A 13,464-nucleotide genomic window follows, 5' to 3' on the forward strand; every position below is an offset into this window, starting at 1 on the left:
CTGGCGAATGTGCCATTGCTGGCAGCAGGTTTTAACATGCCCGTAGCTCCCTGCACATCTGCCTTACAGCAGAGAGCACAAACCAGTGCCAAGTGCCGGATCTGAGCGAGCCGTAGGGGACCAGTGTCCCCAGGGGAGAGCACGGGATGTGTTTTGCTGGTAAGTTTGAGGCACAGTCGAACACAGAGCTCTGGAAGTGAAAGCTAGTACTCGAATTCAGCAGATCGCTTCTGAAAAATCCCTTTAAAACCCTTTTACTTTTAGAATCCCAGTTTCCACAGCAACAAGACACACAGCTCTCTGTGGAGCTGAGGGCTATAAATAAACCCTAGATCCACAGTTGTGATATTAGCTATGAGGGCCTTAAAAAAATTCCTCGTGGTAATGAAGGGAAAGGATCGGTGCCGAAAGGAAACACATTTAATGAGGAAAATGCGGCTCCTAGCTCGGCACACACGGCAGCTTTGAACAAAGGAAAAGCCACGAGGTAAGATCCTGCCTGTTCTCGGGGCCGCATTGATTTCAGCAGAATTGTTGGAAGCGGTGCCTTGCAACCTCTGCCTTACACGGACTTCACCTCTGCGCCCAAATGGCTTTCTTAAAAACAAGAAGTGGCCATTAGGCATTGTTTCACGGCCTTGCTGCTTCTGGGGGAGCAGCCAGCACTAGGCCAGACCTCAATGGCCTTACCCCCATTAAATGTCCCCTGCCACACCAGCGACTGCGCTGCCCCGGCTTTAGATGCTGCCCCTATTTAGAAAAGGGCTTCTGCGCCTGCTAACTTTAAACACAGACCTAAATCCTTCTCTGAACCGGGACCGCAGGCTGCTGTGGGACCGCCTGCAGGGGACGATGCTATTCCCCGAGACACAGTCAGAGGGCAGGAATTTGGATCTAAAGGAGGGCTGTCCTTACCCCCCTGACAGCCGCCTCCGAGCAGAGACGCAATCCCATAAGGAAAGATAAATATTAGCTGTGTTCGAAGCGGGGAGGAAATTAAATAACTATCACATGGCATAAAACAGGCTTGTCAGGGGAGAAAGAACTGGTGGCTTTGAGCTCGCAGAACAGATTTGTATACAGTAGTGAGGAGGAGGAGATGAGGAAGGAGAAGAAAGGAAACACAAATCAAAGAGTTATTTGGAGTTTCCTCTGTTGCAGACAGAAGGTCCGTGTTATTCAAACAGATGTACTGCATGTCACCAGTTTTCTTCTGTTTGTTATTTTAAGGATGGTCTTAGGAAGAAAATAAATTCCACTCCGAGGCTCTTTCATATCCATTTTAGGCAGTCTGTGGAGAGAAGCCCAAGGAGCGGGGCTGAGGAGATTCCTCCAGGCTGAGCTGGTGGAGCATCCTCTGCTCCCTTCCTGCTAGGGGATTTTAGGGCATTGCTGGAAGGGAACCCACCAGCAGCTCCACCTCAGCTGGGGCAGAAACCCACCTCCAGCCCCGAGGAGCTGCCCTGCTGCTGCTCGCTCAGCAAAAGGACTGGGAGGAAAAGTCTGTTGGCACAAATGTGGACTTGGGCAAAATCCAGGGGATCCTACACGTGCCTGTGTGTAAATGGGTGGCAGTTCTCTGCCCAGAGAAGTCACGTCTGCCTGGGGCTGGGGGGAACACGAGACGGGGGAAATTCACTTCGGTGCCATCCCTTCGGACCCAACCAGTGGCCTGAACGCCAGCTTGTGTTCTCCCTGGTCTCATCTCCAGCAGGAAAGCTCGTGGGGGTGACCGCCTGCAGCTCTGCCTCTCCAAATTCGTGGGCTTTGCAGCCCAGCACAAAGCGCAAAGCAGAGCGGCACTCCCATTTCCCAAAAGCAGCACCAAAATCAGGCTTTGCTCCTTCTAAAGGCGTTGGATGTGCAGAAATATTGGCGTGTTCTTCTGGTCTCCAGCACTCGTGGTCCGATGGAGAGGTGGAGGCAGGCAGCACCGCGTGTTCAATGTCTGAGGGCAGAACAAAGCAGCCGGCCACTGGTGAGTCTTACCCAGGGCAGCTCTGGCAGTGGCACACGCTCCTGTTCGAACCGCTGTCTGGTCCCAAACGTGCCGCATTCAGAGCAAAACTGCACCGTAAGAAGTTTCTGGTGGGAAAGCAACACCACAAATGTTATCCTTGTGCAGAAAAAAAAATAATAATAAAAAAAAATAAACGTCTGGCTGTGAGTTCTGGGCTCAGAATGCAAACATTTAATTGCTGCTCCTTCTGCCCTAGTGACATTTCTGGGTTGATTCATGCTTTCCAAAGGGTTTTCAAAATTTTGTGCCCCTCGGTACCACCTAGCCTGGGTAAAAGCAAAGCCAAAGACATAAAAACCTTCAGAAAACACATCGGGCATAAGACACATGGGACTACTGGTGCTTTTCTTTACTGCAATTAAGTGATCATCATGCGGGACATTTTGGAATTAGCCCTCTTAATAAAAAACACCAAAAGCTGGAATTGATAAGCAATAATAAAAAATAAAATAAAATAAAAACAAAATAAAGACACTGCAGAGGAAACAGGCACCAGGCCCATTCTCTGGGGGCTCTATCCTGCTCCCACTGAAATCAAAAGGAGATCTGGAGTTGGCTGCAGTGGGAACAGGAACAGTCCTTAAGGCACTAATTAGTACAGCTGGCTGAATAATGCATAATGAACAGTTCATTCAGCTAATTTCATCTCTTTTTCTATTCATGAATTGCCCATGAACCAATCCCAATTTTCTCATTTTGGTCCTCATTCAGGAGTTATTTGTGGGCTTCTTCAGGAAATAACCCCCAGCGCGCAGCTCCAGCGCACGGCACCGTGTAAATATTTGATGTTTGCGCAGGAGCGTTTGAAGCGTGGGGCCAGCAGGTAGGGCAGGGGACGTTCCCTCTCTTCCCCGAGCTGATATTTCCGTAACTAACCGGCGTAGCAGGAGTTTCAAAAGTTGCAAAGAAGCACTGAACTGTACATTCATTTTCGGTAAATATTTGTGCACGCTCCTTTCTTCCTCGTGCTTTCTCCTTGGGCGTTTTAAACAGCCGGTTAGCGCGATTCCGACCAGGAGGGCTACGATGTGAAAACACCCCGAGGAATGTCGCTGGAATATCCAAGTAAATACTTCCAGACTTTCTTTTCCAGCTGTGAAGCTATGGGGCCATGGCAAAGAGCTCGTGCACATGGGGTAACGGCTGAGATTTGGCATCAGCCCATGCAGGGGGATGCCCCAGGAGCTGCACATCCATCCTGTGAAGCCCCCTGCCCAAAAAGCCCCCTGCCCATGGGGCTCCAGCAGTCTGGACCCCATGGCGGCCAGCAGCTGTGCTGGCTCAAGGAAAAGGGAACTGAAAACGATTGCAAAACACAACCTCGTTTTGTAAAGAGTCACCCGAATGTGACTTTCCTGGGGGGAGATGAAAGCGGAGAAGAATCCGGAGCAGGAGCCCAGAGGAAATAGCAGTGATTGGGATGGCGGGGAGGAGGGAGGCTGTCCCGGGCAGCAGGAGCTTCAGCAGAGGCCGAGCCATCGCCATCCGTCCTCCCAGCCCCGCAGGACAGGGAGGCACGGGCAGAGAGGGGCAGGGAAAACCGAGGATGTTTCTTTTGCAGCGGTTTCTGAGCCGAATGCGAGGAGGAAGGGAAGGGAAGGAAGCCGGGGGAAGCGTTTTGGCAGCCAGGGGCTGCGGGTTCTCATGCTGAGGCAAGCCCCATGGGGAACCACGTGAAGGCAGAAGGTCTGCCCGGCTCCTGGGGCCAAGCAGGGACGTGCCAAGGGAAGGGACGCAGGGCTCGGGGAGCTCAGGGCTCGATCACTCTTTGCCTTGTGAAAGGCGATGGATGAGACGGGGTGACAATCGATGGGGTAGCTTTTTTTTAGGGGGAGGCAAGCCCTTAGGAAAAAAAAAAAAAAAAAAAAAAAAGAAAAATCCCTGTTTGAAGACGTGTGTGCCTGCCAGTCTATCCGGCAGAGGGCAGTGCCACTTCCACACTCGTGCACACTCGCACAGACACACACCCTGCACATCACTGTCAGCCTCTAATCCACCCTGCTGTCGCCGCAGTCACCGCAAGGACACCTTCCAGCAGGCCCTGGCCGAACCGAACGCGCTCGTTTCATGATTCGGAAGGCGTATTGCCGCGAGGGATGCTGCAGGCCTGACATCTGGCCCCATATTTTTTTTTATTTTTTTTTTATTTTTTTTTTCCTTTTTCCCCAAGCCCACGTGATATTTTTCTATGCGCTTCAAAGCCGGGGTTTGTTTGTTTTTTCAAAACCGAGAGCTCCGATTCCAGCATCTGCGCGAAACCTTACAGGAAATCACCCGTGTGCACAGAAGTACTCGAGTGAACGTGCAGCAGCAATATTTATCTTCCCCCCTCCGCGTAGCGGCACAGACGGCACGCAACGCTGTCGCTGCTGTCACTCGCTGCATCCCAGCAGAAAAAAAAAAAAAAGATGGGGAGGACTGAGGGGGGCTTCGGGATCAGAAAAAAGTCACTGAAGCTGAGCGGGGTCGGGGAAAGGTGGGGGAATGGGAGAGGTGGAGGTCAGGCAGGTTGGAGGTGGGCAGATTTATTTGGGGAGTGAGATTTTGAAGAGGGCAGCCAGGAAGAGGACCTGAAAGTGGGCATATGGGGAGGGACAGGGGATGGTGAGCAGTGGAAACATTGTGAGAGGTGGGATGGAGCCCAGGGAGGTGGTGGCATGTCTCCGCTGAGCGAGCAGTATGAAAAGAAGGAGCCAGCAGCTCCAGGGCGAAAGGCCACAGAGATCGGGGGGGGGATCTTATGGTGTTGGCCTGCCAGGTTTCGTGTACATCTACCTACAGAAGTTGGCTTTCTCTTGGCACATTGTCCCGGGACGGCACTCAGTCCCCAAAGGGAGGAGAGGTGGCTCTGGGAGGGCAGGATGCCCAGCACAGCGAGCTCGTACCCAGGGAGGTCAGAGGCAGCGCGCTCCCCTGTGGCTTTGCGAGGCATTTTGCTAGAAGACTTAGCAAAAACATTTCCAGGTTGCATTTCTGGCAGAAGGGACAAGATTTGAGCCATGCTTAGGATGCCCAAAAATGCCAAACATGCAAATACTTCTGACCATTTAATGGCGAGCATTGAACAGCCTCCTAAGGGAAACAGAGAGCTTTTAAAAGCTAATATACAAACACTCTGGAAAGACCCCCATGGAGGAGCCCTGTGGGCTGGAAGCACCAGACACGAGGCAGCTTGGGGTAACTCAACAGGCCTTTTAACCAGCAGCCTCCCAAATGAAGTTCTCCCTCTCGTTTCAATGGGTAGAGATTCTCATCTCCTGTTAACTCTGTGGATGGATAAAAAAATGAAATAGCTCCTTTTACGCAGGGCGTAGTTACCCTCCTCACACAAAACAATTTTAGTTAATTTTTATATATTTTTGGATATTCCTGCAATGTCGCATTGAGTCAAACACACATGAAGAAGAAATAATCCCGGAGGATTTGGCTGAGGTTGCTTTGCCATGCTGTTTACAGGAAAAGAAGCGCTTCAGCCGGGCTCCTTGCTCGAGCAGGATCGAGGAAACCTGAGTACAAGAATTCAGACCTTTAAGCTGACAGGTGAGGACGAAAGTAGATGCGTCCAGTGTTGAAAAAAAAATGGACCTTCTCCCCTTGCCTGACCAGGACATTCAGTAACAGCTTCTCCTTGTGCTGAAATCATGAGAAGAAGAAAATAACTGCGCTCTCGGTTATTATTTACTGATTATGCCAACAAAGTGTCTTCCCCAGCTGTTTGTCTCAAGCGTGCACAAGCAGAATTTGCCCAAAAAGAGAAGGCGAAGGGAACAGGACGGTTTTGGTGCTGAGCTCCTACAGGGCGCAGGCTGCACAGGCACCCCAGCACGACCTTCACTCACAACCCGCTGTCTTGAGCAGGCCGTAACATGAGCTCCCACAAAGTTGATTTATTTTGCTGAGGGTGGTTCCTTGCTTTGCCGCCGGCTAGCCAGGAATTCTTGGTGGCTTGTGACAGAATTATATGTCATGCTTCCTTCGGTTTCCAAGGGCTTCATCCAAAGCCACTTCTAATCAGAGAAAAGGCTCCCAGTTCATACACCACACTTCAGATTAGAGTTTGCCTCCGTGTCTGGCATCAGGATGGGCAATTTCTGCTCAGGCTGTAAACCACAGACTCGCTCTTTAGCAGCAAAATTCACATCTAACTCGCACTCAGGCACAGGCTTAGACCTAGTTCCCGGGCAGAAAAGTTTAAGCCTCCAACTTGCTACAGACCAGGCGATCATCAGATAGCTGACTTTGAGCACGGCGTAGTGTTTTCGGGATTAACGCTGGGATAAAGACGTCGATATAAGCAGCAAGGCCACCAGAGGACTTGGCGTCCTTAGGCCGACTGCCTGGCCCGTGCTTCAATTCAATGCAAACCTTTCCTAAGGGACTGAGAGCACTTCCTCTGTTTTCTGCACATCCCTTCCTCCGAGGGACAATACCGGGCACGGCAGGAAAAGGAAGTGCATATGGTTTCCACTGCATGATGGATCGCTACAAGGAGAGCACACAGAGAGGCTCTGGGATTTTCAAGGACCCTCTCACAGCAGGAGCCTGCCACACAGAAGCAGGGTTGTGTAGCTGTACAATATATGACATTATGCAACCCCAGTAAGCGTCCTTCGACTGCTTACTCTTGCATTTCAGAAGGACCTCAATAAATGCAGCCGATAGTCTACGATATTCCAAAGGGAAATAAAAAAGGATAAACTACCGGTATTTGGAATTTTTGTGCTGCAGCAATTCGTCTTGGCAAGGTGTATAATGAGATTTGCAATAAACCCAAGCCCAAAGGAATATGCCTTTTTCTCTTACATGATACCGACAGGAGTGTTCGCAAAAGCAAGCAGCCCTCATTTGTGTGTTGTGTGCATCCCGTAAAGTTCACAGGCAATCAGCTCAAGACACAAGGTAATTGTGCTTAAGGAAATATCGACATTAGCTCTTTTGTTTATCTGTGTTGCAGCGATACTGCACTTCTGCATAAAATAAAAGACATGGTCCCTCCTCCAAGGAGATTACAATCTATGCAATTCAGGGCTGGAACCAGCCGTTGTCTGCCCGGGGCTGCATTTAGATGTTATTCCTGGCCTGCTTCACGTGAAGATCCCCACCCGTACCATGCATCTAGCTGATGTGCAGCCTGGCCACGGGGCTACAACAGGCCCACAACTGAATCCCACAGAAAAACACGAAGAAAAGGAAATTATGCATCCGCCCCTCGGCTGCTGGATGCCGTCTGTGCAATCTGTAGGCAAATCCAGCTCCGAGGGCAGTAAATCCGCCTCAAATTTTGCATTGCATGCATTGACGCTGCTGCCAGCCAGAATGCTGGCTTAGAAGAGTGGGAACACGGGGAAAGAATTAGCATTTTAAGAGGCCTTTACGGTCTCTTTTGTTTCCATACTGTGTTTAGAGACGATCTGAAGTCAACTGCCAAACTGGCTTTGACTGCGGAGGCCGCTTGGTTTGGCAAGGTGACCGCTGGTACCAGAAGCTTTATTGGGGTTTTGGCACTGGGTGCCCAGCAGCAGCCCATGCCATACTACACTCTGCCACCCCCATGTGCCAAATTTTAACATCGTGAAACAGGAAGATGAGGGAACAGGTCACTGCAGCCATGCCCCTGGCACACCTCATGGTCTAAATGAAGGTGTTTTTGACAGAAAGTGCCAGGAAAAGGGCACCTATTGCGGCACAATGGAAGCCACGAGTACAGGTGAGGAGGAGTCAGTGCAAATGGGGTGCAAATGTGGAAGGTCAGATGTGACTGAAAAAGTCAGTCAGTCAGGATGGGGACAACTAGGTAAGTCAGTCTGGATGGGGGAACCACTAAAGAAGTCAGTCAGGATGGGCGACCATTACAAAAGTCAGTCAGGATGGAGGACCGCTAAGTCAGCCAGTCAGGATGGGGCACCCTGAGGGGACAGCAGGGCCAAGCCCTGCCCTGAGGTGGGAACACACCAGGAGCTGCTCAGGCACGGCCCCAGGCCAGGGCCCATCACCACAGCCCCCAGCGAGACCAGCCCTGTCGGTCACGGCCTCTGCCCGGCCCCTCAGGGACCGCCCCGGGGCTGAGCCCTGCCCCCTCCGCCCCGCCGCACCCAACCGCCGCCGCCGAGCGGCCCCACACAAAAGACAGCCGTTCCCGCCCCTCCCCTATTTAATGGTCCCTCCAGCCAATCAGCGCCGGGAGGAGGGGCTAAACCCCTCAGATCGACGCCCTCGGAGGACGAGCGGCGGGGAGGAGCGTGCCGCCGACCAATCGCCGCCCGCGAGTAGCGCGCTCGTCCAATGGACGGCGCGGTGGGCGGGGCCTGGCGGCGGGGTCAGGCCGGGAGTGGAGGCCCTTCGCTGCTCCTTTCTCTCTCTCCCTTTCCCTCCGCTCCGCTGCCGGCCCGGGCCTGCTCACCGCGGGATCCCTCCGCCGCGGCCCGGCGGGGCGTGTGCGTGCTGCGGCCCCCGCGGTGCACCTCCGCCCGCTCGCCGCTTACCGGCCGGGGACTACTTCCCGCGGCCGCCTCGCTGCGGGACGGGGCCGGGCCCGGCCGGGGGATGGCGGCGAGCGGCTGAGGCCGGCGGCCGCCCCGCCAGGGACCGGGAGCAGGCGGCGGAGCCCCGCTCCGGGCCCTGCCAGCCGGGAACCCCGCGGCCAGGCCGCGCGGCGGCGGCCTCGGGGGGGGGGCCCGGCCCGGCCCGGCCCTGCCCGCCGCCGGGGGCTGCCCCTCACCGCCGGGCCCCCTGGGCCCCCCTCGGCGAGGAGGGGGCCGGGCGGGGGCTGCGGGCCTGCGGGTTCCCCTCGGGGCTCTGCCCGCGGCCCCCCGGGCGAGCTCGGTGCGGGCCGGGGGCCGTCGGAGCACGATGGTGGAGAAGCGGTGCCCGCGGCTGCAGCGGGACGGGGTGTACCGGTGGTTCTCGGAGCTGCCGTCGCCTCAGCGCGTGGAGTTTCTCTGCGGCCTCCTGGACCTGTGCATCCCCCTGGAGCTGCGCTTCCTGGGGGCCTGCCTGGAGGACCTGGCCCGCAAGGACTACCACTCGCTGCGCGACTCGGAGATCAAGGCCAACAACCCCGCCGACCTGGGCAGCCTGACCAACCTGACGGACGAGGTGGTGCGCAGCAAACTTCTCGTGTCGCTCGCCCTGCTGGGCTCTGCCCACCGCGAGGCGGCCGGGGTGCTGTTCCGCACCCTCACGCACATCGACTCGGTCATCAACAACTATGGGCTGCAGCTCAACGAGGGCCGCACGGGGGACGAGTTCCTGTTGCTCTTCACCATGGCATCCAACCACCCGGCCTTCAGCTTCCACCAGAAGCAGGTGCTGAGGCAGGAGCTCACCCAAATCCAGAACATCATGGCCAGCACCAGCAAGAACCCCAGCACCTCTACCCTCAACACCATGGCAACCTACCCTGGCTGCCACAAGGTGGGTGTCCGGCTTTCGCGTGCCGCCGTGGCCTTGCTGCGGGGCGCTCAGTGCCTTCAGCCAGGATTTTAAACCTCCCTTCTTCCTCCTGGTGTGCAGGCGTTCCAGTAGTAAATGGCAGCCTGGGAGGCTGGCAGAGATTGCTCGCCTGGATGGTGATGGGGGCGGTCAACGGCAGGTGAAATAAAAGGGGCGCGCGGAGTTTTTGCAGGCTCGTGGCACTCGTTGGGAAGGGGTTCCCAAAATGATGGCCGGGCAGCAGCGTAAACATTAACTGACTGCTTCTGGCCGTGCTTCTGCTGAGGGGGCTGCCCTGCGAGAGGCGTGGGAGACCAGCAGTTTATTAGGGGAAATACACATCTAATATCTCTGGACATTGGAGCGAGCATCTGGTTAAAAATTTCCCTCGAAGTTGGAAGGGAGAGTCAGCTTTGGAAGTAGCTGTCCAGTGGCAAAGGCGTCTTGCTGGGTCTGGGTTTTGGTTAGGCAAATGAGATGGCCAACGGTTAGGGTTTGATGCTAAACTTCAAGAAATGTGGTGGTTGTCTGTCATCACGGATCTCCCCGTTATTGATCCTGGTGTCAGTGGTTCGCCATCATTAACTTGCTGTTCGTTCATTCAATTGCCAGCAATTAAGCTAGGCAGTAATGTTTTAAGACGTGCTGTTAGTAATGAGATATGTTACTGACCACTTAAGTGCTCTTAGCCTGCTACCAATTAGGGAGTCAACCGGGCTCATTGACTGAATTTAACCTGCTTTAAAGTTCAAACCAAGTCCCAAGTCAGTGGGTGCGTGTGATCAGCTAACGGGCTGCAGCTTTTGAGGATGTCCTGACTCAGCCAGCAAATAACCAGTTACCCTTCCGTTGGGAAAGGTGTGGTATACCTGAGGGCTACAAAAATCCCCGTATTGCAATATTATCCTAAATAAAGCTGTTGCTGAGGGCTCAGTGCGGGTTCCATTCAAGTTAGGAATCAAATCTGTCTGAGACGAATTTATGCTTCCCTGAATACAAATTTTCTTCCATTTTTATGTTTTTTGGTGCTGCTGCTTTAAGTTTAAACTTTGGATGAGTATTATTAAACTTACTATTTCTCCTTTTATCTTCCCCTCCTGCGTCTTTAAACAGTCCTTGTTTCTGACCCTTTCTTTTAAGGGGAAAGAAGAACAGAGTATGGGAATGCCTCTCTATTCAGTTTAAGCCTGCATGTGAATAAAATATAGATGGAAAGACTACTTCGTGCAGGACGTAATAGGGTTTAATTAAAACCAGAACGAGCTTCCTTACAGACAGCTAACTACTTGCAACTTCCCTTATTCAAAAGATGCGTGGACCCTGGGTTTGAAAGGGAAGATTGTAAATGACTTGGGAGTTTTCCCAAAATAAGACGAGCAAAAAAGATGAAATTGCACAGGCAGCAATGCTTTTTTGGAGTATCCTTTCAAAGCTTCCGAAATAGTGCTCGTTCTGTGCGCCTGAAAAACTCCGGCGCTATTTAAGTCAATCTAAGATGGACGGAGAATCCATCCTACCATTTCTCCTGCCAGCAGGAAAGTGCACGGTACAGTCACTTGCTTGTTTTTCCTTCTGAGCACGTTGAAGGGTTGTCTCTTAAATACACATATTTATTTTTTTTTTTTGAAACTGGTTTTGAAGAAAAGCGGTAGCTAAATATAGACTGAGTTCAGAGGGAAGCAGAAAAGGTGATTTTGCTTTCCCTCTCTTGAATGTGCGTTTTGTTTGCGCAGATGCAGATTTCCTTTTTTAAAGGTTGTTGAACTTTTTAGATGTTGATAGCTGGGTGATTTTGCTACTTTTAGAGTAAGTAGTTGGCTTGCAACGCAACTTGGATGAAGTAAGTGGAAAAAAACAATGTCTTTCTCCATTCAGCCCTGTTTAAATATGCACAAATAAATTCCAGCGCCGTGCGCTTGGATCTTGTGATGTTACCAAGTTATGTTGTGACAATACTTGTGTTGTAACATCACCTAGAGAAAAACAATGCAGATGTCAAGAGAAAGCGAGCTGCCCTGGGCTGCCGCCTGCCAAGTCCCGCGCTCTTCGTCCTCGTCAGAGCTGGAGGAGAATTTCTTCCCTGGAGCCAGCGCTTTCTCGTCACTCTTGCTGCTTTACTACAGCTTGAGCTACACTGAGCTGATCCCTGCAGTCAGCGCCGTGCGTAGGGTTGTATGAAGGCTGCTCCTGAATTCTCGAGTGTGAGTCTGTTCGAGCTCAGCCTTTGAGAGGGAGCTGGAGAAGCGGTCACCGGTTGAGGTCCTGAGAAACTTTGGGGAGCTGGATGTGCAATGGCGTGCCAGTAGGGAGCTCTTTGTGACCAGGGCTGCTTATCCTTCAGCATTTCCCTTGTGCTGAGTGTGGGAATAGGGACTGATGTGTGTGTGATTACCTGTTTCTCTGTGTAACTAGAGGTCTGTTCAAATTCTCGATGAGTTACATATAACGTGGTTTTTTTTTTTTCACAGAGAAATGACAAAAAACAAAGTGACGAAAGGTTCTGAACAGGGCTCTTCGTTCACTTTGCGGAAACAACTTGAAACGTTCTCCTTCCGCAGTCCATCCCATTAAAATCTGACCCAGCTTGGTCCGAGCTACAGCTTTTTTCCAAAGGATTGCAGCTTGCAATCCTCCTTCCATCTCTCATCTCTTTCAAATATTACAGTAACGTCTCTCCAAAAATACTGTGTATAACGTAGTCAGGTGCGACCCCTTGATACAGAATTACTGCACAAATGTCATGATTCAAGTTGCTTTGGGGTGGGTGACAGCCCTTCAAGTTGGTTAGCGATGCAAATCGCTGCTTTTTTGTTGCCTGGCTGCTGCAGTTGCTGAACGCGAGGAGACTCGAAACAGCTGCCATCAATTTTTGGTTTAACTTTTGATTTAACTGTACAGGAAAAGATGGCTCTAAGTAGGTCAGTAATTATTAGGTTCACGGTTTCTGCTTGATAGTACAAAGTGAGCGTGAAGTTTCTCCGAAGTAGGGAGAACACTGCCCTCTGTGCAGCAGAGAACAGTTTTAGTCTGTGTCAGAAAATGACAACTTCTGCCCCTTGTCCTGTGTTTTCTCTTGGTTTTGGGTGGTGTTAATGCTTGTGTGACTTGAGGCGTGGATTCTTCAAACTTCTTCTGTATAGGCATAAAGTCCAGGCTTGCTGTATGTTTTTTAAAAACTGAAATGGTGCAAATTGTCTTCAGATGAAGCCCAGGCATGCGTCTCAAGAACCTCTTAAACCCTTTGTTCCTGTGACTAACCATAATGGGTTTATTTTTTATCCGAAAATGTTGCAGCTGGGAGTTTTCAGGCCGTTCCTGTGCCTCGCAATGTCTTCATTCAGCTGTCTTTGATACCTTTGCCACAAAGGCAGAGTGCTTTTCTTGTCGGCAGCCAGCGGCCAGCATCTGAAGGCTCACTTGTGTGGCGCTGGGAGCTGCGGGCAGCTTCTCTCTTCGTAGAGCTGGAGCTGGCCGTGTTGGAGCAGATCACAGCTGGGAGCCAAATGTCTCCTGCCACACGTGTGCGCGTCCAGCTGCTGGGACAGCAAATGGTCACTGCTGAGTTGGTGCCCCACAGGGAGGGGAGAAGTCTCAAAGGTGTCTCCAAACATCTCGAACCACCCATTCAGATTTCTGCCCTGTGTAACTTGTCAATGAACGCCTTATTTTTTAACTGTGGGTAAAAATGTAGGGTTTATTCATTCTTGGTCGTTTTTTGGGCTTTAGCGATGCTGTCTTTACACAACCCCTTACTCTTGTCTTGTAGATAATGAACGCCAGGACCTACTTGGACTCTGGAAATCATCTAGACGTGATATGAATCTCTGCATGGGCTGCTGTTTTCTGTGAGGTCTAGTATCAGCTAGTAACACTGAGGACGTCTCTCCCAGAAAAAGAGGGGAAGAGATTTGTGAATCTGCCACCTTGTGTTGCTTAATCCGCTCAGTAAGGCCGTTGTGTAAAAGCAAGGGAAATAAGTGAAGCTTTGGCCCCTTAGCTCCTGCTCTGCTGGC

At 51.9% G+C, this 13,464-nt stretch overlaps 1 protein-coding gene across 1 annotated transcript in view; it reads left to right on the top strand.

Moving 5' to 3' along the window:
* Nucleotides 1-8,237: 8,237 nt before the first annotated feature.
* ZCCHC14 (zinc finger CCHC-type containing 14) overlaps nucleotides 8,238-13,464 on the top strand; it is a 53,735-nt gene continuing 48,508 nt past the window's right edge. The window contains exon 1 of the mRNA XM_040571491.1: nucleotides 8,238-9,433. Within this exon, the coding sequence (XP_040427425.1) occupies nucleotides 8,870-9,433 (564 nt within the window). The 5' untranslated portion in view covers nucleotides 8,238-8,869. The remainder of the gene's footprint in view (nucleotides 9,434-13,464) is intronic.

Source organism: Cygnus olor, chromosome 12 (assembly GCF_009769625.2).
Source record: "Cygnus olor isolate bCygOlo1 chromosome 12, bCygOlo1.pri.v2, whole genome shotgun sequence".
In the NCBI taxonomy this organism is placed as follows: domain Eukaryota; kingdom Metazoa; phylum Chordata; class Aves; order Anseriformes; family Anatidae; genus Cygnus; species Cygnus olor.